The sequence below is a fragment of the Rutilus rutilus genome, assembly GCF_951802725.1.
Source record: "Rutilus rutilus genome assembly, chromosome: 22".
In the NCBI taxonomy this organism is placed as follows: Eukaryota; Metazoa; Chordata; class Actinopteri; order Cypriniformes; family Leuciscidae; genus Rutilus; species Rutilus rutilus.
Genome location: NC_140227.1, coordinates 20,222,684 through 20,244,102, shown reverse-complemented (window position 1 = coordinate 20,244,102; position 21,419 = coordinate 20,222,684). Strand labels below are relative to the sequence as shown.

General features: G+C 37.7%; 2 protein-coding genes across 5 annotated transcripts; both read right to left on the bottom strand.

Annotated features, from left to right (window-relative positions):
* Window positions 1-70: 70 nt before the first annotated feature.
* On the bottom strand, window positions 71-6,011 carry rbm39a (RNA binding motif protein 39a). 3 transcript variants are annotated; one of them, XM_084395442.1, is made up of 17 exons: window positions 5,721-5,999; window positions 5,104-5,166; window positions 4,875-4,935; window positions 3,698-3,747; window positions 3,423-3,605; window positions 2,979-3,044; window positions 2,821-2,874; window positions 2,605-2,722; window positions 2,343-2,495; window positions 2,118-2,255; window positions 1,968-2,033; window positions 1,627-1,831; window positions 1,438-1,518; window positions 1,205-1,325; window positions 1,012-1,117; window positions 843-921; window positions 71-740 (listed from the first exon to the last, which is right to left on the bottom strand). In XM_084395442.1, exons 3-17 carry the CDS (start codon window positions 4,878-4,880, stop codon window positions 640-642), a joined length of 1,527 nt encoding a protein of 508 aa, XP_084251568.1. In that variant the 5' UTR covers window positions 4,881-4,935; window positions 5,104-5,166; window positions 5,721-5,999; the 3' UTR covers window positions 71-639. The 3 variants fall into 3 exon arrangements, with proteins under 3 accessions (XP_084251568.1, XP_084251567.1, XP_084251569.1); XM_084395441.1 differs by lacking the exon at window positions 4,875-4,935 and having other exon boundaries at window positions 5,721-6,011; XM_084395443.1 differs by lacking the exons at window positions 4,875-4,935; window positions 5,104-5,166; window positions 5,721-5,999 and adding an exon at window positions 4,100-4,251.
* Window positions 6,012-9,636: 3,625 nt separating this feature from the next.
* Window positions 9,637-20,273, bottom strand: rem1 (RAS (RAD and GEM)-like GTP-binding 1). Of its 2 annotated transcripts, none has more exons than XM_084395439.1 (5): window positions 19,920-20,273; window positions 18,536-18,882; window positions 15,001-15,083; window positions 13,320-13,527; window positions 9,637-10,807 (listed from the first exon to the last, which is right to left on the bottom strand). In XM_084395439.1, exons 2-5 carry the CDS (start codon window positions 18,861-18,863, stop codon window positions 10,530-10,532), a joined length of 897 nt encoding a protein of 298 aa, XP_084251565.1. In that variant the 5' UTR covers window positions 18,864-18,882; window positions 19,920-20,273; the 3' UTR covers window positions 9,637-10,529. The 2 variants fall into 2 exon arrangements, with proteins under 2 accessions (XP_084251565.1, XP_084251566.1); XM_084395440.1 differs by having other exon boundaries at window positions 9,639-10,807; window positions 19,603-20,227.
* Between the last annotated feature and the right edge of the window lie 1,146 nt (window positions 20,274-21,419).

Genomic DNA, 21,419 nt, shown 5'->3' with positions numbered 1-21,419 from the left:
TTCAACCAACAAAATACACTTTTTTTAAATTCACACAATTAACTTTTTCAAATTAAGCAAGAATCAAACATTTTCAGTTATCTTGGCTTTATTTGAAATGAACTTTCATCAAGGACTTTACAAAAATCAAATCTTGATTAGAAAAAACAAGATGTTTCTAAACCTTATGGTCTCTAAACGAACACAAAAGATATTTGTCAGCCATTTAGTTCCCACAGCTCATAGAGCCAAAAAGCTGAATATGTTGATGTTTGATCAAAATTGCAGAGTTTAAATCAATACTTATTTTATATTGTGTATCTGGCAATATTGTACACTTCCTCAAGTGAGAAACAAGCCAATCGGATCTATCACAAAGACAATATATGTGGAAAGGGAAAAAAAATATGTACGAACAATAAAAGATCAAGAAGCAAAATTCAATAAGTAGGCTGTACATAGGAAACTTTTTTTTTAAACCACAGAACTTCTCCCAATGTCCAAGACCTGTAAGGACAATATGCAAGTGAAGTTTTAACCTTACTGGTTTTGTAACCAACTTAAAGGAAACAAAACAAATTTGAGACAGCTTGCCGTTATTGTTGTCCAAAAGTTAAAAAGAGCAAGGCTGAAAAATGTGAATCTTCCAGAGATGATTGATCACCGGCGACTGGGCATAAGAAGCTGTGTAGCCTGCACTGACTCTGGGAAAAGGTTGTGGTATGTAGGAAGAGGGACATAAGCTGCTGTGATCATTTTACCTAAAATATAAAATCAAAACGTGAGATGACAATTCAGAAAATAATGCATATTGTAACTGTGGACTGATAAGTGAATGAACAATTCAGACAATTTAGAATTACCTCCAAACCAGCGTCCATGTAACGCACTGACTGCAGCCATGGCAGCAGGAATGGTGGGACACTTCACATAGACATTACCCTGAGAAAAAGTTTAGAATTACAAATTAAAATACATAAGCTCCACATTTATTACAGTAATTAATGACAATGTTTAAGGAAAGCCACGCACTTCAGCGGATTTCTTGTCCACGTATATATGTATGACTCCACCGTGTTTGTTGCACTCTTCAATGACGTCATCCTGAATTTCGATTTCCCAACCAAGATCATTTTCTCTGCAAGAAAACACTACAATTAAAACTCAGGCCTTTAACATTACTTTCTCTACACAGATGTACCTGTGATTTTTTCTTGCTACTTACGAGTTTGGATTGAACATGTTAGACAGCTGGAAACAGTGTGTTGCAATTGGTTGCGATGGTAGATTCAAAGCTTGGCTTGAGGGCACATTGATGTTAAAACTCAATCCAGGGTTCATAGCAGCTGAAAGAAAAGATGGACTTTAAATACAAACCCCACTGACCTTAAAAAAAATAATAAAAAAAATTGGATAAATGAAGGCACATGTATTTAACACAAAAGACAAGGAACTGACCAGTAGCTGCAGCCATGGCTACCATGGAGCCACTCATCTGAAGGGCCTGTTGTGCAGCGGGTGGGATCTGCAGACCAGTACCTAACAGATAACAAAGTTTAAGCATTTTAAAACACCACAAAACTTTACCCACTTCATAACAGTAGAAAACCATACATGTTAATACGGCAGATCAGAGTACATCCTTACCTTCGGCCAGTCTGGCCATGAGTTGAAGTCTTCCGGTAGTCCCCAGATCAATACCGGTCCTTTCCAGCTCATCATTGTCCAGGAAGGAGCTGGCGGTGGAGGCATCAGTGCGCTCTGTCACATGTCCCACTTTCATCGGTCTGCCAGCCAACTCAAAGCCATTAAGCTGTTCCAGAGCCTTCTTGGCGCATTCGGCATCAGAAAACTGAAGAAAGAGGAAAAGCTGATAAGCTCTTGAGAAGATCATAACCTCTTCTAGAGCTTGGCACCAGCTACTTGTCAGGTAATTCTGCACCTTAACATTTGTGACATTTCAAAAGCAATTTGACCATACAACTTACTGTGATAAAGCCATATCCTTTAGATCGTCCCGTTTCACTGTCCATCATCAGTTGAATGCTATCAATCTGCATGAACAAGGAAAGATCAACATAAATTTAAAAGAATAAGTGATAATATAAAGTGATCAAATAATAGATGGCAACATTTACCCGTCCAAATGGTTCAAAGATGCCTCTGAGCATGTCTTCTGTGATGTTGAAGTGTAATGACCCAACATACAGTCTCATAGGTCCAGAACTGCCCTTCTGTAAGTTGTTGGCCAATGCAGCTGCTCTGTTCTTCTCAGCCTGGTGATCAAACAAACAATTTGCAATTGGAGGATGACCACATCTATAACCAAAGACTGCCAATTTATTCACAGGCTTCTCTGTTACCTGTGAAGCCTGGACAATGATTGGTACTCCAAGAAGTCTTTGACCAGACAGACCGATTGCCAAAGGTACAGAGGTGGAATCTACAAACTCAATGTAAGCAATTCCTTTGGATCTTCTGGAGTTTCTGTCAGAGATGATCCGCACATCTCGCACCTTTCAAGAAGAACAAAGGGAATTAGAGGCGTCTATCCAAAACCAAAGTAGAACAGGTAACAGAGGTAGAAATGGTCCAAATTTAAACCATATAGATAAACAAACAGACTTTTCCCACTGCAGAAAAGAATTCCTCCAGGTCTCGTGGTCGGATTCTAGCTGCCAGCTGCATGCAGAACACTGTGCGCGCATCCCTTTCCTCAGGGGTGAGATTATCAATAGGCTGTCTGTTAGCAAAAGACAAAACAAACAAGCAGTGAATGACTATAATCAGCAAAGAATTTAGTAGGGGGAAATGTAATTTTCAAGGGTGAAATAAACTTACCTTATAGGGCTTTTGTCTTTCTTGAAAGGACTGCGGCTCCTAGACCTTCTACGACTGAGAGAGAATTTCAGTGAGTACTTTTGGAAAGACTTTCCACGTCTGACTCATACACAGAGCAAGCAACTACCCACACATCACAAAAATAGTATCATAGAAACCTTAGTTTGATGGCAGGAGGTGGGCCAGTCTTCCCTCTGGGACCACCGTTAAATTTCAGGCCAGAACTATGATTTAAAAACAAGGTTTTCAGGGTTTTTAATCTCAGAAGCTACGATTAATTACTCTACTACAAGGTCTAAATATATACTGCAAGCTTCAATTGGGAACACAAGGGTAAATGTTGTAAACATTACAACAAATGCCTTGTTTTGGGGAACTACTCATTCTCTTCTGATTCACAACAGACATAAAACAGGATGGCAGCTTAACTCCTCTTCATAGTAATTGTTCTCTGGAAGGCATTTTCACACTCATCAGGAGCGCTGCGAGAGGCTTTTACTTCAGGTTAACATGCTCGCTATGGTAAAGAGACATTTAAAGAGCACTATATATGAGCTGTGTAGCCACTTGAAAGAAAGATTAAAAGATGTTCAACTACGTACAATGGAGCTCTGTAGCGCCCGCCACGCTCCCTGCTCCTGGATCGGCTGCGGCGTCTCTCCCTGCTACGGCTGCGCTTCCGCTCTCTGCTGCGGCTCCTCCTGTGGTCATGACTCTTCTTGCGATCGCGACTCTTGCTTCTCTTCTTCTCCCGGCTCCTGCTGCGACTCTTGCTCTTCTTTTTTCTTTCAATTTAAAGGTTAAGTTCAGTTAGTAAAATATTGAAAGAGCGTTTTGTAAGACAAAGTAAAACGGTTAGGAAAATTAAAAAACGTACTTCTTGCTCCGCTCCTCGTGGCCATTGGTACTTATGGACTTGATGTCATCCTAAGCAGGGTCGATAGAAGACAGCATGAGGAGGACGGCGAAACATTTCAAGTCGTAAGGATAAAGAAGGGATGGGAACAAAAGAGAATATGATATGATCATTAAATAGGAGTTCATTACAGGGTTTGTGTGGGAAGACGATAAATACAAGGGGGACCTTTAGAAAGAAACCAACCACATGGCTGCCAATGTCGGTCTTCCTTACTAGTGCATTACTTGTGTAAAACGTCCAAAAAATAAAAATGAAAATTAAATAAATCAAGTGCTAGTGCTATGCTGGGTATGTAAAAAAAAGCATTTTTTTTTTTTTTTTAGACACTTCATTCATTAAGCAGCCCAACAGGTTCAGTACCAAGGCTATCTGAGCCTAAGACCCAAAGTGGCAACGCAAGCAGCCAGCCACTAAACGAGCTCCAGTGGTGGATGCCATTCCAGTGATCTTCACCCCATTTGCCTTCGTGGATTGAAAGAGCTCGATGCCACCTCAGTCACACATCTCGCCCTGAAGCAAACAGGGATTCACACGGCTTAGTAATAGCGACTCCCACAGACCATCTATAGTTGAGTTGATCTTTTGTTGTAGATAGTTTACAAGATAAATGTATTTTATGGTGAACGTTATGACATTATATGCTGAGCCCCATCAAATCCTGTTTGTAAAACCGCAGAATAACCATTTATAAGTATTTCTAAATGTTAGCAGCATGCATAAACATTTTTTCACTAAAACAGATGACATTTACAGTATGTTTATCTTGGTTTATTTTCAAAGCGATGAACAGAGAATTAAGGAGACTCTGTGGATTTGCTTGGGTATGTCAACTCCAGGATTTCTGCACTAAGGATTGAGACATTTTAGGCCAATTTATTTTTAGTGGTTACCTGCCATAGATTTATATGGTAAAACATGAAATCTAGTTCTAGCCATTTTGGAAGAAAACTTCCTTACGACAAAATATGGAGCTAAGAATATCATGCAAACAATAACATGAATACAGTCTCCACAGAGTTCATACCAGCTCTTATGTGAATCCACTGCATTTATTCTGGCGGGACCTATGTGTCATTTTGCCTATGTATTTCAACCAAGGGTACCACAGTACATCAATATATTGGGCAATTACTACCTTCATTTTTTTGACAGTTCACACTGGAATTCATGGGAGTAGAGGTGAGATATAGGCAAGTCTACAAAAAGAGATAGATGGGCAATTTATTCATTGAAACCACTATGACAGAAACATTAAAGTTATTGATCTGACAATAAAGTCTTAACGAAAACACGACTGGTTAGCAGTTTCAAATGAAAGTTAAACAGATTCCTGAGCGAGTTTATTTACTTGCATTAACACCCACCTTTTTATATGGAGCCTCGAGCATTGCTTCGATGTCCAGATCATCGGCCATGTTGTTGTTGATCTGCAGGCGAGGAAAACAGTATTTTAAGTGGCGTTATAATGTTACACTTACACATAAAAATCTTATTCTAAATTACAACACATAGGCTATATGTCTAACTTCTATGTCAAAATAGCATTTTTACACTCGTACTGTAAGTTTCATTTCTGACTTGCGGACATGCGTGACTAGACGTGGACAGGTTCATGAAACGTTTAACGTTATCTCACATACAATCGCGAACTGTCTTGTTATTTATCAAATTTTGGACACATTTAGACAACATAAGCACATATAACGGACTTGTATGTACGTTTGGATATTTTTCCCCCACATATTTCGTATTATCGGTGGAGAATTTTTAAAATGGCTTTGTTAGCTTGTTAGCTAACCTGGCTAAAGTCGTTGTTTATGCCAACATGCGGAAATTACCCACCCTACACGTCGCAAATACACGAATTAAATACATTTAATATCAATGAAATCTTCATATGACACATAGCAAGTTGATATTGGTCAGATTGTTCTTATAACTAGATCAAAACAGTAAATAGATATTAGCCTTTTCGTCTTACCTTAGACACTGCGGCCTACAGAGCTTTACAATCCTGACTCCACAAACGAGCGCTAAAACCCGGATCTACTGTCTTCTCCAGCTACAGTTGCAAACCCCAGGCGTTTAACACGAATCCGCACAAACCTAAAAAAACACAACGGTATTAATCCAAAACGTTATCGTTTCAACTAATACTAGTCACAAGGCGCGTGCTGCGGCTATAAACGTCAAGCTGACTGGCGGCAAAGAGCTACTGCGCGTACACGTCTCGTTCTTGTTGCATAAGGGGAAATGCGCCGAACTGTCCACTAGGGGGAAGTCGTGTTATACACACTGACAACGGAAGTGTGAACAGGAAATACGGCAAAGTGACAATAAATTACACACAAACAGACACACCCTGAAACTTTAGTTTTTAGTTTTAATTTTAATTACAACACCCTAGCCCCAGCCCCACACCTTCAATCTCAATATGGCAAGTTTAATAAAATTTATTTTAATTAAGAATAGTCATTTGCTGAATTCGAAACCACATAGCCTACTACTCTTACTATTTCTGCCATAGAATAAGAATGGTAATAGTAGTACGAGTAGCCTAGTATCTATCTATCTATCTATCTATCTATCTATCTGTCTGTCTAAACATATAAACAGACAGACAGATAGACCACCAAGAGTCTGGAATAATGTGATCTTTATGGCACCAAACCACAAAGGAAGTGTGGGGGTACAAAAAAGAAAATACAAACAATGGCTCAGTATTATAAAAATAATAATAATGTAATCCCTATAGAACATTAAACACTTTTCCTCTCTCAGGCTTTCAAGTCTGTTTCACTCATGACTATTTTACAACACACTTTACTATAAGGTCTCATTTTGTTAATATTAGTGAATGTATTAACTAACATGAACTAAAAATGAGCAAAACATTTGTTACAGTAGGCTATTTATTAATCTTTGTTAATGTCAGTTAATAAAAATAGAGTCGTTCATTGTTTGTTCATGTTAGTTCACAGTGCATTACTGATGTTAAAGTTCCCCTGTAGTCAATCATTTTATACCTTAAAACTCGTCTTTGATCACCAAAATGTTTTTTCCTTGAAACAAATTTCTTCATGCCTTAAAATAGCTTGAATGTAACTCTATACCTTTGCCTAATTTAGTGGTTCTATGAATATGCAAATTAGCCCCACCTCCACATACTCACACCAGCTCAGAGATTCACTTGGTGACTATCACACATTGGTTACAAGGTTTGTGACGTCAGAAACACCAGCGATTTCAAACCGCCTTTTTGTCATAGGTTCACTGCAGTATTATGGAGAAAATACTCTGCAATGGTGTTGACTTATGAATTTGCACATGGTTTGTCTTAAATCATATTTTAAAAAAACCCACACAGACCAACATAATGATAAACAACATTAAAAACTTGACTTTAACAAATACAGCTTTTATTCAGTGTATTAGTAAATATTGAAATTAACATTAACAAAGATTAATAAATGCTGGCAAAGTATGTTAATTCTATAGTGCATGTTAATGTTAACTGAGTTCACTATATTAACTAATGAAACCTTATTGTGAAGTGTTACGACCATACCTCTGAGACAGCTAGACAGTGAACCAGAACACAGATATACTACAAGAAGTAGTAAAACAAGAAAAAAAGAAAGTAACAAGTTCATTACTCATCTTTGATAAGTAAAAAAAAAAAAAGAGAGAAAAAATATGACCCCACATTTTTCTTGGTTTAATCTCATTCTTTCCATTGACTCTCACCACAGCTTGCTTGGTGTTCAGCTGGCTGCCAACTTTCCGTAATTAGCTCTCTCTCCCCGGCCGCGCTCACAGTGAGGCAGAGTGCAGCCAAATGTAAATCTCTCCAGAGGCTTTCCACAGCATGAGCATGACACACATCTGGAGGACGCCAGATTCTTGACACGTTACAAGAACCAGTCAGTGCGACCGGTGCAGGACCATTCGTCTTCCTGTATGCACTGCCACCTCCCTGGCCTTATTCACTTTTTCCATTCTGCTCTCCCTCTCTCTTTCCCTGTTTTGTTGTTCGTTTTTTACTGCATGGCTCTGGTGAATGAGCCCCCTTTAATCTCATGTCAGACGCTTAATGCACAGTTATTTTTGGTATTTGGAGAAAACTTCCACTTGTTATGAAAGGCAGAAACAGCCTTTCATGTGTTTCAACCACAAAAATACCTGCTGGGTAGTTAATTGTGACTTTGTAAAAAAGCTTGGGAGATGAATCATAGTTCAAAGCAGCTTAGAGTTCGGTATATCTAAACTGAAGAAGGCACCAAATGTTGGTTAGTTTCAACTAACTACTGAATCCTACTACATTCACAACAAAAGATGTTTATTTGCGTGTGATCTGCATGTGTAGGCTGTATTAGCTGGGGGAAAGGTTGAGTGTGGAGTGAAGCATTCTTTCCATTACCCAGACCAAATCAATGCACTGAGGTCCCAGCCAGAACGCCACGTCCCCTCCCCCACGCCAGTGGTGACAAGGGGGCCAGTGGAAAGAGCTGACCCAGGCACAGCACACTGGCCTAATTGCAGTTCTGGCCTCCTGCTTCTTTTCCTGAAGCTGAACAGTGGTTGCCACAGAGCATGGATACAATACTCAACCACATGGACAAGGGAGCAACACAAGTCTATTGAATGCTCACCTAAAAATGATTGAAGTCATCATTGACTCACCCTCATGTCATTATAAACCTGTATGCATATCTTTCTATATTTTGAAGAATGTTGAGGAACCAAAAGTTTCGGTTCCTATTGACTTCCATTGTATTTTTGTCAATATTTTTCGAAATATATTTTTTTGAATACAGGTTTGGATTGACATGAGGGTGAGTAAATGATGACAAAATGTTCATAGCTTTTTAAGTATATGGGTCAAAGTATAAAACAACAGTTAACTGTTTTACACAACTGTTGGAGAAATATCTTTATGGGAAGAAGGATACAAATCAAATCTAGTCCAAGAGTAAACTTTTTTTTTTTTTTTTTTGCATTGGCGACCCTCAATTGTAACTTTATCCACAAGGCTTAGTGGGCATCTGGGAAATCCACCATCCACAAACTTGACCTTGACGTCTTTGTGTAAAATGACATTCTTGGTCATATTGGGGGCTGAATTTGATTTGGGGCTTGCAGAACACAGATTGCAAAGAATGACTTTATTTGTCTCAGTAAAAATGAAATAATTTCAAAATAATACCATGCATGCAGAATCCCTCGATCAACTTACATGGACAATTATTAAAGGAAATCTGTAGGCATTGCAACTCCACAATGGAAAAAAGCAATATTTTAGAGATCAGATCAAATTTTTTTTTTTAAAGTTGCAATGCTCTTCTCATGCATTAACATAGGGATTATTAATGAGGCATGATGGTTTTCAGTTGCATTGCTTTTATGTTTGAAATATATTTGACCTCATATATGACCCATCCACCAAACAAACTCTGAAAATTAGCATAAGAGCTTTAAGTGGAGCACTGAGGTGTCATCATACAAAGAGGCACTGACCGTGGCATTTCATTGTGGTCCTGTCTCAACATTGTTCCAGTGATTGGATTTTACTGATTGTTTCCATCTTGTTGTAGAAAAGCCCTCTGAGCCCCTCGACTGTATCTGAGAACAATGATAATATGGGGGTGTTGAGGATGACAACCACTTAAATATGGATATCTGAACCCATCTCTCAATAATAACAATAGTTGCAAGGTGTTCAAGGTGAGGCTACGGAACGTGACCAAATACTTATGAACGCTAGTGCACCTTATGGATGAAACAATATCAGTTTAAAACTTTGAAGAGGATTAAGAATGGTAGACTTATGACAACAAAATATGACAATTCATGTTATTCTGAAAGATAGACTGGGAGGTATTTGAAAAAAGCAGAACCTCAAAACACAGATTGGGATTTAATAAAGCAAAGCATAATTGTTTTTACATATTTCAAAGCCATTTATTATCATACAAATTTTGGAAAATAAATATTTACAAACCAGCAACATCAAGTTGTAGAAAAAACATTTTCCCCTTCTATGTCCAGTGCAAAAAAAACAAAAACAAGAAAACATTTCGATAGAAATAGCCTGTAAACCATTATTTCTGTTGTTATAATAAATTCTCGTAAAATATCTGACACGTTTAATGTTTACTGACCAACTGAGTTTACTGACCAACTACCTCATTCAAATAAACTGTAAAAAGGCTCGTGGAGGATATTCACATGCCCTTTTTAAATGATGATTGACATGTCCCAAATATTTTTTGCTTTATTAGAATAAACTTGTAAGAAAAACCCCCCATTGGTCTCAGCTGTCTCTCCTTTAACTTTTCCAATGGGCTGTGCCTATCTCATAGCAAACGACTTTCAGTGTACACAAAATATGTCCTTTGTTCAAAAAAACAAGGTGAATTATTAATTTTACAAAACAATAAAAACTATGATTAATAAATACTGCTTGTTAATTATTTCTAACTATTGTCTATTCAGTCTGATAAGGCAAACATTGATAAAATGTTCATTTAAAAAAAAAAAAAAAGTCCACTTAATTGGTGATATACAGTAATAAACCTTTGGTTTAATTCAAACGCCTGTCAAAAATTTGATCTATAGGTCTTCAGGGGAATCAGTAAAAAGGTTAATACAATAGTTTGACTTGAATTAATGAATAAACAAACAAAAAATGTGAATTAATGTTCAGCTTCAAAAGTGGACTTGTCAGAAAGTCAAATCCTCTTTTCGAATGTAAAAACGAAAGTTCAAGGAATGAGAGTGATCTGTGGGTTCACAGCACTGCGAGGTCATGGCAGGACTTGGAGCGCACTTTCATGGCCATCTTCTTGTTGTTCTTGGCCACCAGTCGATCCAGGAAGCGTCTGGCCTTCTTGGTGATGCTCTCTTTTCGCTTGTAGACAGAGCGTCGGCGCTCGTTGATCTCTTTGCTGTCTTGCCGCAGTCTGATCTGCCTCACAATGCCCTCAAAGAGCTCGTGAACATTGTGCTGGAGGGAGGCGGAGGTTTCTATGAACTTGCAGTCGAACACCACGGCACAAGCCCGACCCTCTGCCAAAGAAGACCAGGGTTGTGTGAGATCCTTGGATTGACCCCGTAATACTTAATACTGCATAAGCCTTATAGTACATCACATCACAGCAGCCCTTAAAGGAATAGTTCTCCCAAAAATGAAAATGATCCTATAATTTACTCAACCTCAAGCCATCCTAGGTGTATATGACTTTCTTCTTTCAGCTGAACACAATCGAAGTTATATTAAATAATATCTCAATTTCTATGGCATTGAATAGTGCCAGAGTTTTTGAAGCTCCAAAAAGCGCATCCATCCATCATAAAAGTATCCATACGACTCCAGTGGGATAATAAAGGCCTTCTGAAGCGAAGCGATGGGTCTTTGTAAGAAAAATATCCATATTTAAAACTTTATAAACTATAATCACTGGCTTCCGGCAACGGCCGTACGCCCGTTCACGAGAGAGTTCCAGTGGAAGGGTGACCTTTGACCCGACGCATGACGTAGGATGTAAGTTTAGGTGAGAATTGACAAATGTATGCGCTTTTTGGAGCTTTAAAGGTGAACTAAGTAACTTTTTTACCTTAACTGAACAGCTTCGGAGTCATTGGAATGGTTATATTACTTATTTCGGGTTGAATGGTGGTCGTTTCGCACCCCTCTGGTGCCCGTGAGCGGAAAATCCGCACTTGCAACTTTGAGCCGGCGGGCCGCCGGCCGCCGCGTCAGGAAGTATCATGTGATATCAGGTCTCGCGATGTAAACAATTACTTTACGGCCAAAAGAAATCTGCTAAAATGCTGTCATTATTGCGCTCCCTCACGCTGTCCGAACCCGAAGGAAGAAGACGTTTTAAAGAATATCCCATCTGCTTTGATGTCGTTGATCTGCTAGCCTCTGGTGTCTGAGAATCGCCAACGAGTTTTTACAACAGTGTTGTCAAATATCTATTCCGAAGCTGTGGGGGGAGCTCTAGAGAGAAACCTGCGGGCAAAAAGCGAGAATACAGCGAAGAAATCCCGAAACTACTGAGCCCCGCTTTAAACACTATTCGATGCCGTTGTAAAGCTGGGAAGAGACAGGATATTATTTTAATATAACTCTGATTGTGTTCAGTTGAAAGAAGTAAGCCATATACACCTATGACTTGAGGGTGAGTAAATAATGGGATAATTGTCATTTTTGTGTGAACTATTCCTTTAAGGCTCATGAATCTGCACCATGTCAAACAATTGTGCTTCAGGGGATACACTATAGCTGCATTTACATGGACCCTAATAATCCGTTATGTAATCGGACTAGTTGCACAGTCGGAATAGAAAAAGTCACATGTAACCACATCAATCAGAATTAATTGGCCAAATACAAATTTATATCGGAATGTAAGTGGTGGATTACACCTTTTCTAATCCGTTCGATAGGACATGTTAACTCGATTGAAAACCAACACAGAAAAGTTCTGCATGTGCAATGAAGTATAAATGGCATAATGACGCACGATGTACGGAACGAGCTGTTGTTGGTGAATAGTGTAATTCTAAAATTCTTATTCCACTTATCGTCTGTGAAGTGCTGCAGGGGGAATGTCGTACCAGCAGTCCTTGCTTCGGACTCTCATCCACAGACACCTTTGTTTTGGCCGCGGCAATGGGCATTTTACTGCTTAATAAATATAAGCAGCACGGCACAAATGCTCGTCGTCTCCTAATCAGGACCCGAAATAGATAAATATTTAGTCTGCATTTTAAAACAAAGAAAAGAAGCGATAGCAGGATAATGGTTAGTATGTGCCAACAGCGGGAAACTCTGTATTTCCATGCAGTGTGTGCGTGTCAAAAGATCAAATCCGATTTGAAGCTTGTGACATGTAAAAGCTCACATTAACCTGATCACTTTATTTAGTGTTCATGTAAACACTATGATCGGATTCATTAATCGGAATGATTTCATTCCCATTGAAACAAAACGTGTCCATGTAAACGTAGCTACTGTGACACACACTACCGTACAAAAGTTTGGGGTTGGAAAGATTTTGATGTTTTTTGAAAAGAGGTCTCTTATGATCACCAAGGCTGCACATATATTAAAATACATTAAAAAGAGTGTTATTGTGAAAATAACTTTTTAAAATGTAATTTTTTCCTGTGATGGCAAAGCTGTTTTCCAGCATCATTACTCCAATCTTCAATGTCACATGATCCTTTAGAAATCATTCTAATATGCTGATTTCTCAATAAATATTTCTTATTATTATCCACGTTGAAAAAAATTGTGCTGCTTAATATTTTTAGGGAAACAATCATGCTTTTTTTTCAAAATTCTTTGATGAATATAAGTTCAAATGAACAGCATTTATTTGAAATAGAAAACCTTTGTAACATTATAAATGCCACTGTCACTTCTGATGGATTTATTGCATCCTCGCTGAATAAAAGTATTAATTTCTTCAAAAAAAAAAACCTTACGTTCTCAAACGTTTGAACAGTAGTGCATAACATCCCACAATGATGTGTCTGTGCGAATGATCCAAATCAAAACAGTTCTCACCTTCCACTGCCACCTCTCGAGAGCGCACTAAGTCACTTTTGTTTCCCACAAGGATGATGGGAATGTTTTCAGCCTGTCGGATGCGCCGCAGCTGGATTCGTAACTCCGACGCGCTCTCGAAGCTGCTGCGGTCGGTGATGGAGTAAACAATGATGTAAGCATTGCCCACCTGCATGCAGTAATCCTGCACCCACTTCTCATCTTCCTCCTGAGGGATCAAAAAATGAACACTTTTGAAAGGATAGTAGAATAAAATTATCTTTATTTACTCACTCTCATGTGCTTCAAAACCTGTAACTTTCTATATAATGGATCACAAAAAGACTTTTTTACTCCTAAGCTTATAATAGCGTATAATAAAAGTGGTTCATACGCCAATATATGTCAAGATATAGAGTCACTACGATTTTTTATTATTATCAAGGATGCATTAAACTTTACAACGGTGATAGTAAATACATTTATAATGTTACAAAAGAATATTTCAAATAAATGCTGTTCTTTTGAACTCTTAACTCTATATTAAGAATCCTGAAAAAATTTAATAGAGTCTCCACTATAAAACATAGTAAGCAGCACAACTGATTTCAATATTGATTTCTTGAGCACTAAATCAACATATCAAAATGATTTCTGAAGGATCATGTGACACTGAAGACTGCAGTAATGATGCTGAAATTTTATTTCATATTTTATTTTTTATAATTTCAGCCTTAAGGCCCTTGCACACTGAGTCCGAAATTTTCGCACGTTAAAAAATAAATACGACCTCACGTTATGTCATTCACGCTTGTACACTGCCTCCGAAACTTTCGTCCGTCAAAAAAAAAAAATCGAATCAAGGTTCGATTTTCTGCGTTTTTCGCATCAGTAGCAAGCATTTTGAATGGTGTTTTGACAATTCAGAGCCACCGAATCATGAAAGCAAAAAAACGCATGCGATAATTTCGGACTCAGTGTGCAAGGGCCTTTAGTGAGCATAAAATAGTCACTCAAAAAAATCTTTTGAACGGTAGCGTAAACACAGTCCGCTTTAATGGACTTAAAATGATAGCTGGAGCACTATGATGTTTTAATGTTTGCAGCTTCAAAATCCCAGTCCTCAATCATCTTCATTATATTGAAAGAAAGTGAAAGAGAATGACATGAGGGTAATTAAAAAATGACAGAGTTTTCATTTTAGGATCACTTTAAACACTTGCACATGTACTGAGGTATAAACAACAAACAATTCAAAGCTTTGTGTCGAGAAAATGCTGTGGATTGTAACGTTTACAGAATTATTATCTCTGTAAACAATTGTTGAGTCCAGCAAAGCGGAGGTGCCAGACAGACCTCACAGAGGAGAGTCATCGATAGCGGAGTAATGAGGCCCTGGAGCGATCAGTGTACTTGTCTGTGTGGTCAGCAGCAGCAGCAGGGGCCAGCTGTATGATGCTTGCTCACTTCAGGCCATCGCTCAATGGAGTTTAGCCACTGGCAGTGAGAGGCCATGTTTTTTCCACAGCATTGCACAAAAGGCATTGTTGCCCTGTATATGAGACTCGCGTCTACAAACACAGACTGACATGCAACCCCGAGAAGACGAAATGCCTTCAGATTTTCCTTTATTTACATCTGATAATTCATCGAGTATGAGGTTGATTATGTTAAGAAATATTGATGCATGAAGTTTGCATACCTGTTTTTCGGTTTCCCACGTGTCCATCACGACTAGGGTCGTCTCCTCCTCATCCACCGTAAGGGTTTTCTCATATATATCCTCTATAGAAACATGCAAAACTGCATTTTAAGTCTGTTTAGCAAAATATCAGTGACATTAATTTGACATCCAAAACAGCATTGGCAAATAGGGATATATGCTACAAACAAACAACTAGGTCAAGGTCTTATTTGTTAACATTTAAAGGGTTAGATCACCAAAAAAAAATGTATTTCTGTCATTAATCATTCACCCTCATGTCGTTCCCAACAAGTAAGACCTTCATTCATCTTTGGAACACAAATTAAGATATTTTTGATGAAATTTGAGAGCTTTCTGACCCCCCTATACACAGCAGTGTTATTATCACTTTCAAGGCCCAGAAAGGTAGGAAAGACATTGTTGAAATAGTCCATGTGACTCCAGTGGTTTAACCTTAATGTTATGAAGCGAGGAGAATACTTTTTGTGCGCAAAATAATAAAAAAAAAGCGACTTTATTCAACAATTTCTTCTCTTCCATGTCAGTCTCTGACGCTGTTCACTTTAAAGCACTTATTGATCTTTGTTAATGTGAGTTAGTAAAAATATTATTGTTCATGTTTGTTCAAAGTGCATTAACTAATGTTAACAAATACAACTTTTGATTTAAAAATGTAGTAGTAAATGTTGAAATGAACATGAAGTAAGGTTAATAAATGCAGAATATTGTTCATTATTAGATCATGTTAACTAATGCAGTTAACAAATTAAACTTTATTGTAAAGTAACCATGATTTTACCATGGTTATATTTTCCAAAAAAAGAAAAAAGAAAAACCTCACATACTGTACTGTATACATATCTTCTATGATGAGCATGTTTTTTCTGGACATTAAGTCAAAAAATGGTTGATACAACAAGAAATGGGCTTATTAAAAGGCTGAAATCCTATGAAACAAGTAATAAAAACTCAGTGAGTGTTTTAGCGCAATTTTCTCACGTCATGGGATCACAACACTCAAAATTCAATTTTTGAAGCATAAAGGAAAGATTTTTGATCAAATCTTTTTTTCTAATATTATTGTACATTTTAGAAGCTATCGATTGCAATTTGTTTCAACTCGATAGCTATTATGGTTGCCGAGAAATTAGCAAAAAACGGAATTTTTTCTGGAATTTCCAGGAAATCCAAAATCTTTTCCTGGATTTTTTTTGTGCGTTCCCGAGATTAGACCTTCCTTAACATAATGCCGAAAACCCGAAGTCTCTAGGTGGTCTGGTTGAGGAGTAGATAGAAGTGCAAGATTGGTGCGCACAGACAGAACGAACAGAAATCATGAGTTAACAATCGCAATTTTGTCCGGTGGAAAATTGCGCTAAAAAACAACAGTTTGGCATAATCTACTATTTCTTAAAAGTGCTTCACTGCATATTAATATTTGAACAACTTTTGGCCACAAATCAAAGACATTTTAGAGAGCTTTCCTGAAGGCCCTCAAGACTGCATGTCTCAATAAGTAACATATCAGATAATTTGACCTTTTTATGCCAAGGTATGATTAGTTACGGTTGTAAAATGTCATGTGGTGCAACTTCCCTAAAACTTTAATATTTCATGATTTTGTAAAAACATACATTTTAACTAGAAAATATATATATTTTTGTACACATAGTTAAAGGAAAATGTTATTTAAAATTATTTTCCTTTTCTTTAACATGGACACTAAAAAAACCAACGAAAGAATTGCTGCCATTATTGTGTTTGTGTGAAATACATTTAAACGGTGCTTTGTTATAATCACAAGCGTGAAAAATGCATGTGAAGTGGAAGAGTGGAAAAATCACTGAGCTGTGTCTGATAAACTGATTGCATAGCTAGTTTGACAAGAAGATAAAACACACTTTGCTCCAGTCTAGGTTGATACTGACCTTGTCTCATTTTTCCACTTTAAATCTACTCTGTCACTTTTCGAGACCTCTAAAAGATGTATAGCACAACATTTGAATTCACGGTAAAGAATAACAGTGTCCTTAATCAACTTCAATATCTCAAAACTTCATGTCAGTTAAAATCTAAAGATCTCAAATATAATCAAGACAGAAAACGGTGTCCTCAACCGATGAGGGCCAATGCACATTTTACTTTTTCAGATGTGATAACACTGTGTTAACTAAGGTGTATGCTAACGCAGTGCAATTACAAAGCATTCAAAACAAACATGTCACTCAACGAAAGCCAGTTAAGCTTTACAAGCCATTGGGATTGAAAACTGAAAGTAACATCTTATATCTCAAATGAATTTGTAAATTGTAATGCCTTCTTATCAACGATAAAACAACATAATATATTCAAATGTTTTTGATCAGTACTTTTTTTTTAAAGAAATGAATACTATTCAGCAAGGACTCATTCAATCGATCACAGGTGACAGGAAAGATTTATAATGTTACAAAGGATTTCTGTTTGATATAAACGCTGTTCTTTTTAACTTTCAATTCATTAATGAATCCTGAAGAAAAACTAGAACTGAAAAAAAAAAAATTATGCTGCTGAAAATTCAGCCTTGCCGTCACAGGAGTAAATTGCAATTAAAAAGTATTAAAATAGAAAACAGCTCTTTTAAATTGTAACTTTTAGGGTCATGCAGAAGAGTATGAGCCTACTAATATGTCTCCAGTGATATATACAAACATCCGCCTGTCAATGAGATGATTATTTACAGGGTGATGTTCTGCTCAGGTCAAAGCCAAAACAGCAACGAGACATGGGGTCATATGCCATTAGACAAAAAAACAACAACATGTAGGTCAACAGACCGCCACACACAGATGCACATCTAATGCTTTCATAAAGGGATTTTGCATAGCTCTATGAATTAGGGAGACACAAATGTGTGTGCTGAATATTAAAGTCATAACTGTTGAGTTTTTAGTTACACAGGTCTCTGATGGACCAGTTTTCTGTCAGACAAAATGGATAGTCCCACATCCTTGGGGCACCAGGAGATGGACAGGACTGGGAAAATGGGAGAGACGACACAACGGTGCTGACTTTAAATCAGTCATGTGTTGTCCCATTGTAAGAAATGCACATATTCCAGCAAACTGAAGTGAAATGATTCTACACTTATGCTATAAAAGTGTCACGTTTACGCCACGCAAAGTTTAAAGTCTGCGCTTAAAGGCAACACTAATGCTCGTCTAGACAACAGCTGCAACACAAATCAATGTACTGTATGTACTGTTTGCACTGACTGATGTATTAATCAATACCGTCATACAATTAATGTTTCAGGATCAATCATGACGCGTGGCAATTTGAGAGTGCAATCAATCAGGCAGAGCTAACAGTTTAGTCAAGGTTATTTTAGGTGCTGGAATGCCATTTACAGTAGTGTGTCAATGCTATATTTATGGTTATGCAATAACATTCAGTTGATGAATGGAAGGAATTAAACTGTACCAATTAATCAACTAAACTGATTTGATTTGTAGACATGAACAAAAACTATAATGTATTTTGGGTTGTATACCTCCGACGTGTTTGTGGGCATCCTTCTCTTGTATTCCAGCAAAAATGTTGGCAAGGCTTGACTTCCCCACGCCGTGATCCCCCAACAAAACCACACGATAAAGAGACTCAGATCCAGAGCTGTCCGAATCCGAGTCTGAAGACCAGTCGGCCCGTGAGTGGATGCTCTTGTCTCCGGGGTGGTAAGAGGCTGACTGGGCGAGCGGAGGGTGATACGGGTCAGCCGAGGGGTCTCTACTTCCTCGGCTCGCTAAACGAGAGGAGGGGATGGGAGTGCTCGCTCTTCTCCTCAGTGGTTCCTTTCCCTCTTTCTGTGTGTTGAGTGTCATCTTATAAACATAGATATGCCTGAACAAAAAAAAAAAGTGCAATTATTATTAAAGGAAAACAAAGTCTGAGCATAATTTGTTAGTTACCATGTAGTAATACTATTAAAAAGTCTTGATTCACTGCATATACATTATACGCCACTAATAAAAAAAACTTAATGAGGTGCATCCTGAGACGTACCTCATTAATAACTTTTAACTGGTAGTGTTGAAGATACCAGAGCTAGTTGTCACACTTTTTACTTCAGTGAATTTTTTTTTTTTTTTTTTTTGCATATAAACTGACTTAAATATAAATAAACCAAATATTCGTAACTTAGACATAAAACCTATTGAACAATTTATATATTTTTGGAAAATATTAAAAAATTTAAATGCAAAATTATCAAAACTTTTCTCAACAAGCATTGAACATGTGACAACTTGCCCCATCCTGAAAACAACATTTATTTTTTCCAAAATGATATGCCCACTAGAAACAATTTTAGTTTAAGTTTAGTTTAATTATTCTAATTAAGTGACCTAAGTGTTTGAAACCAACATACACTGACAGTGAAAACAGTGTTGACTCTAAACATTAGTTACTAAAATCCTTGCGACAACTTCCCCTGTGACAACTAGCCCCGGTGTCTCTGAATATTCATGCATTTTACTATATTTCATGCATTAATAAACACAACAACTAAACAAACCAGACATATTCCAACAAAAACATCCTCAGAATGTTTAGTGTACTCACAACCATGTCCGTGAACGAAGGTTTTAAAGCATGCAGGTTTCACATCAATCCACAGAATGAAGTTCAAAGTGAATCAATCAGTTTGCGCGCAGTGGAGTTTGAGGAACCGGTTGCAGAGAAACGCTACACCGCTGCAGTCATGGCAACAGCCCGCCGAGTTCCACAACGCTTTTAAAAATTTAAGAGCGGAATGAAGCATTTCTCTCATTCTCTCGCGCTGTCTGTCACAGCCTCGTCACCCGCAGCGCGCGGAATGGAACGCTCGTGCGCTCGGAAAAAAAACATCGGTGAGTTCACATCTATGACCTTTCACTCACCTTTATCTCACCACACGCAAAGTTTTAGGAGTCCGAAGCGCGACTTCTCAGTTCATCCTTCCACTTGTAGACTTTGAGCGTCAGTCCACAGCGCTGGGTCGGTGTGAAGTCGCATGTATCGTGCCTTTGTGATTAAACACAGGTGGGCTCCTGTTGCCAACTCAACTCGAGCTCAGAGCGCGCGGAGCGGAGAAACGTGCTTTCTGTTTATATTACTCACATGATCCATAAACATAGCTCAACAAATGGGCCCTCGACTGTAAGTCTCGTGGGTCCTTGCTGAGCGTCTTTCAACATCATCCAGGGCCACGAAATGTTATAACGTGCCTTTTTAGCACCGTCCCACTCCATCTCCATGACGTCGATGTTCTGTCATTTCCTGCTCAAAGCTGAGCTGAGATATCATAAGTTATGAGAATGTTCTCATTAGTCCAATTGCTTTGATGTAAAACGCATCTTGACTTAATGATGTCATCACTGGAAAGTCATGCGATTGAAACCACACACATTGCATTTATTTTTCTTTTAGAGACAAACATCCACAGATGTTTCTTTTCTTGGTGCTTATGCAATTGGATAATGAATGTTGCCATTTTATTGCATCTATTTAGTATTTTTGTTTCTAAAATAAGTTTTATTTATTGGAAAAAGCATTCCAGCACTGGATACACATGGAAAAATAAAGAAAAAAAAAAATACTGAATCTTTGCATCAGTGAAATAGAAGAAGGTTTATCCCCTGCTTAGATCACACAGTTGTTTTTTTACCAGGAATTTTTAATTCTCTGAGGCTCAGCTGAATCTTTTCCAACTGAAACAACAAAAGTAATCAAACCAGTCGCCTGTACACTGGGGTGCTGAAATCCATTACTGTTTACAGAACAAGCCTTGTTCCCACACTTTGGTCAATTACATCAGTCACACAACTACTGTTTCAAGGTTTGCAAAATGGCTTTGAAATGCTCCATTTGCAAGATAAATGGTTATATATAGTCATAAAATGAAGCACTCGCATACTTTGAGGATTGACACTTTAAAGTGTCACTAACTGCAATAACATTTGCTTGCTGACTGGTAGCCTATACCAAACTCCAACATCGTGTTCCTCGACATGGGAAACAACATCTTCTGCAGAAATTAAGGCTGCAATTGCTGATTTGCGCGCTTGGCAAACAATACAAAGTATTATGAATAATTTGAGGTTACACTTTATTTCAATAGTCCACTTTAGACATTCTAAATTTGCAACTACATGTCAAAAAACTCTATTAATTTGCAACTACATGTCAACTAACTCTATCGGTAGACTATTGTTAGGTTTAGGCTTAGTAAAATAAGTTTTTACGTCAAGACATCACACTACTGTTCAAAATTTTGGAAACGTTTTTGAAAGAAATTAATACTTTTATTCAGCAAGGATGCATTAAATTGATCAATAGCCGACAGTAAAGACATTTATGATTTCTATTTCAAATAAATGCTGTTTTTGTTACAAAAGTCT

What these genes read in the sequence shown, in the direction of transcription:
- rbm39a (XM_084395441.1), bottom strand. Translation starts at nt 5,154, where the DNA reads ATGGCCGATGATCTGGACATCGAAGCAATGCTCGAGGCTCCATATAAA. An exon ending in GGGCGCTACAGAGCTCCATT is followed by an intron (nt 3,045 to 3,422) that starts GTACGTAGTTGA and finishes TTTAAATCATAG; the next exon opens with TTCTGGCCTGAAATTTAACG. An exon ending in AACATGTTCAATCCAAACTC is followed by an intron (nt 1,118 to 1,204) that starts GTAAGTAGCAAG and finishes GTTTTCTTGCAG; the next exon opens with AGAAAATGATCTTGGTTGGG.
- rem1 (XM_084395439.1), bottom strand. Translation starts at nt 18,863, where the DNA reads ATGACACTCAACACACAGAAAGAGGGAAAGGAACCACTGAGGAGAAGA. An exon ending in CGTGGGAAACCGAAAAACAG is followed by an intron (nt 13,528 to 15,000) that starts GTATGCAAACTT and finishes TTGATCCCTCAG; the next exon opens with GAGGAAGATGAGAAGTGGGT. An exon ending in TCGAGAGGTGGCAGTGGAAG is followed by an intron (nt 10,808 to 13,319) that starts GTGAGAACTGTT and finishes CTTCTTTGGCAG; the next exon opens with AGGGTCGGGCTTGTGCCGTG.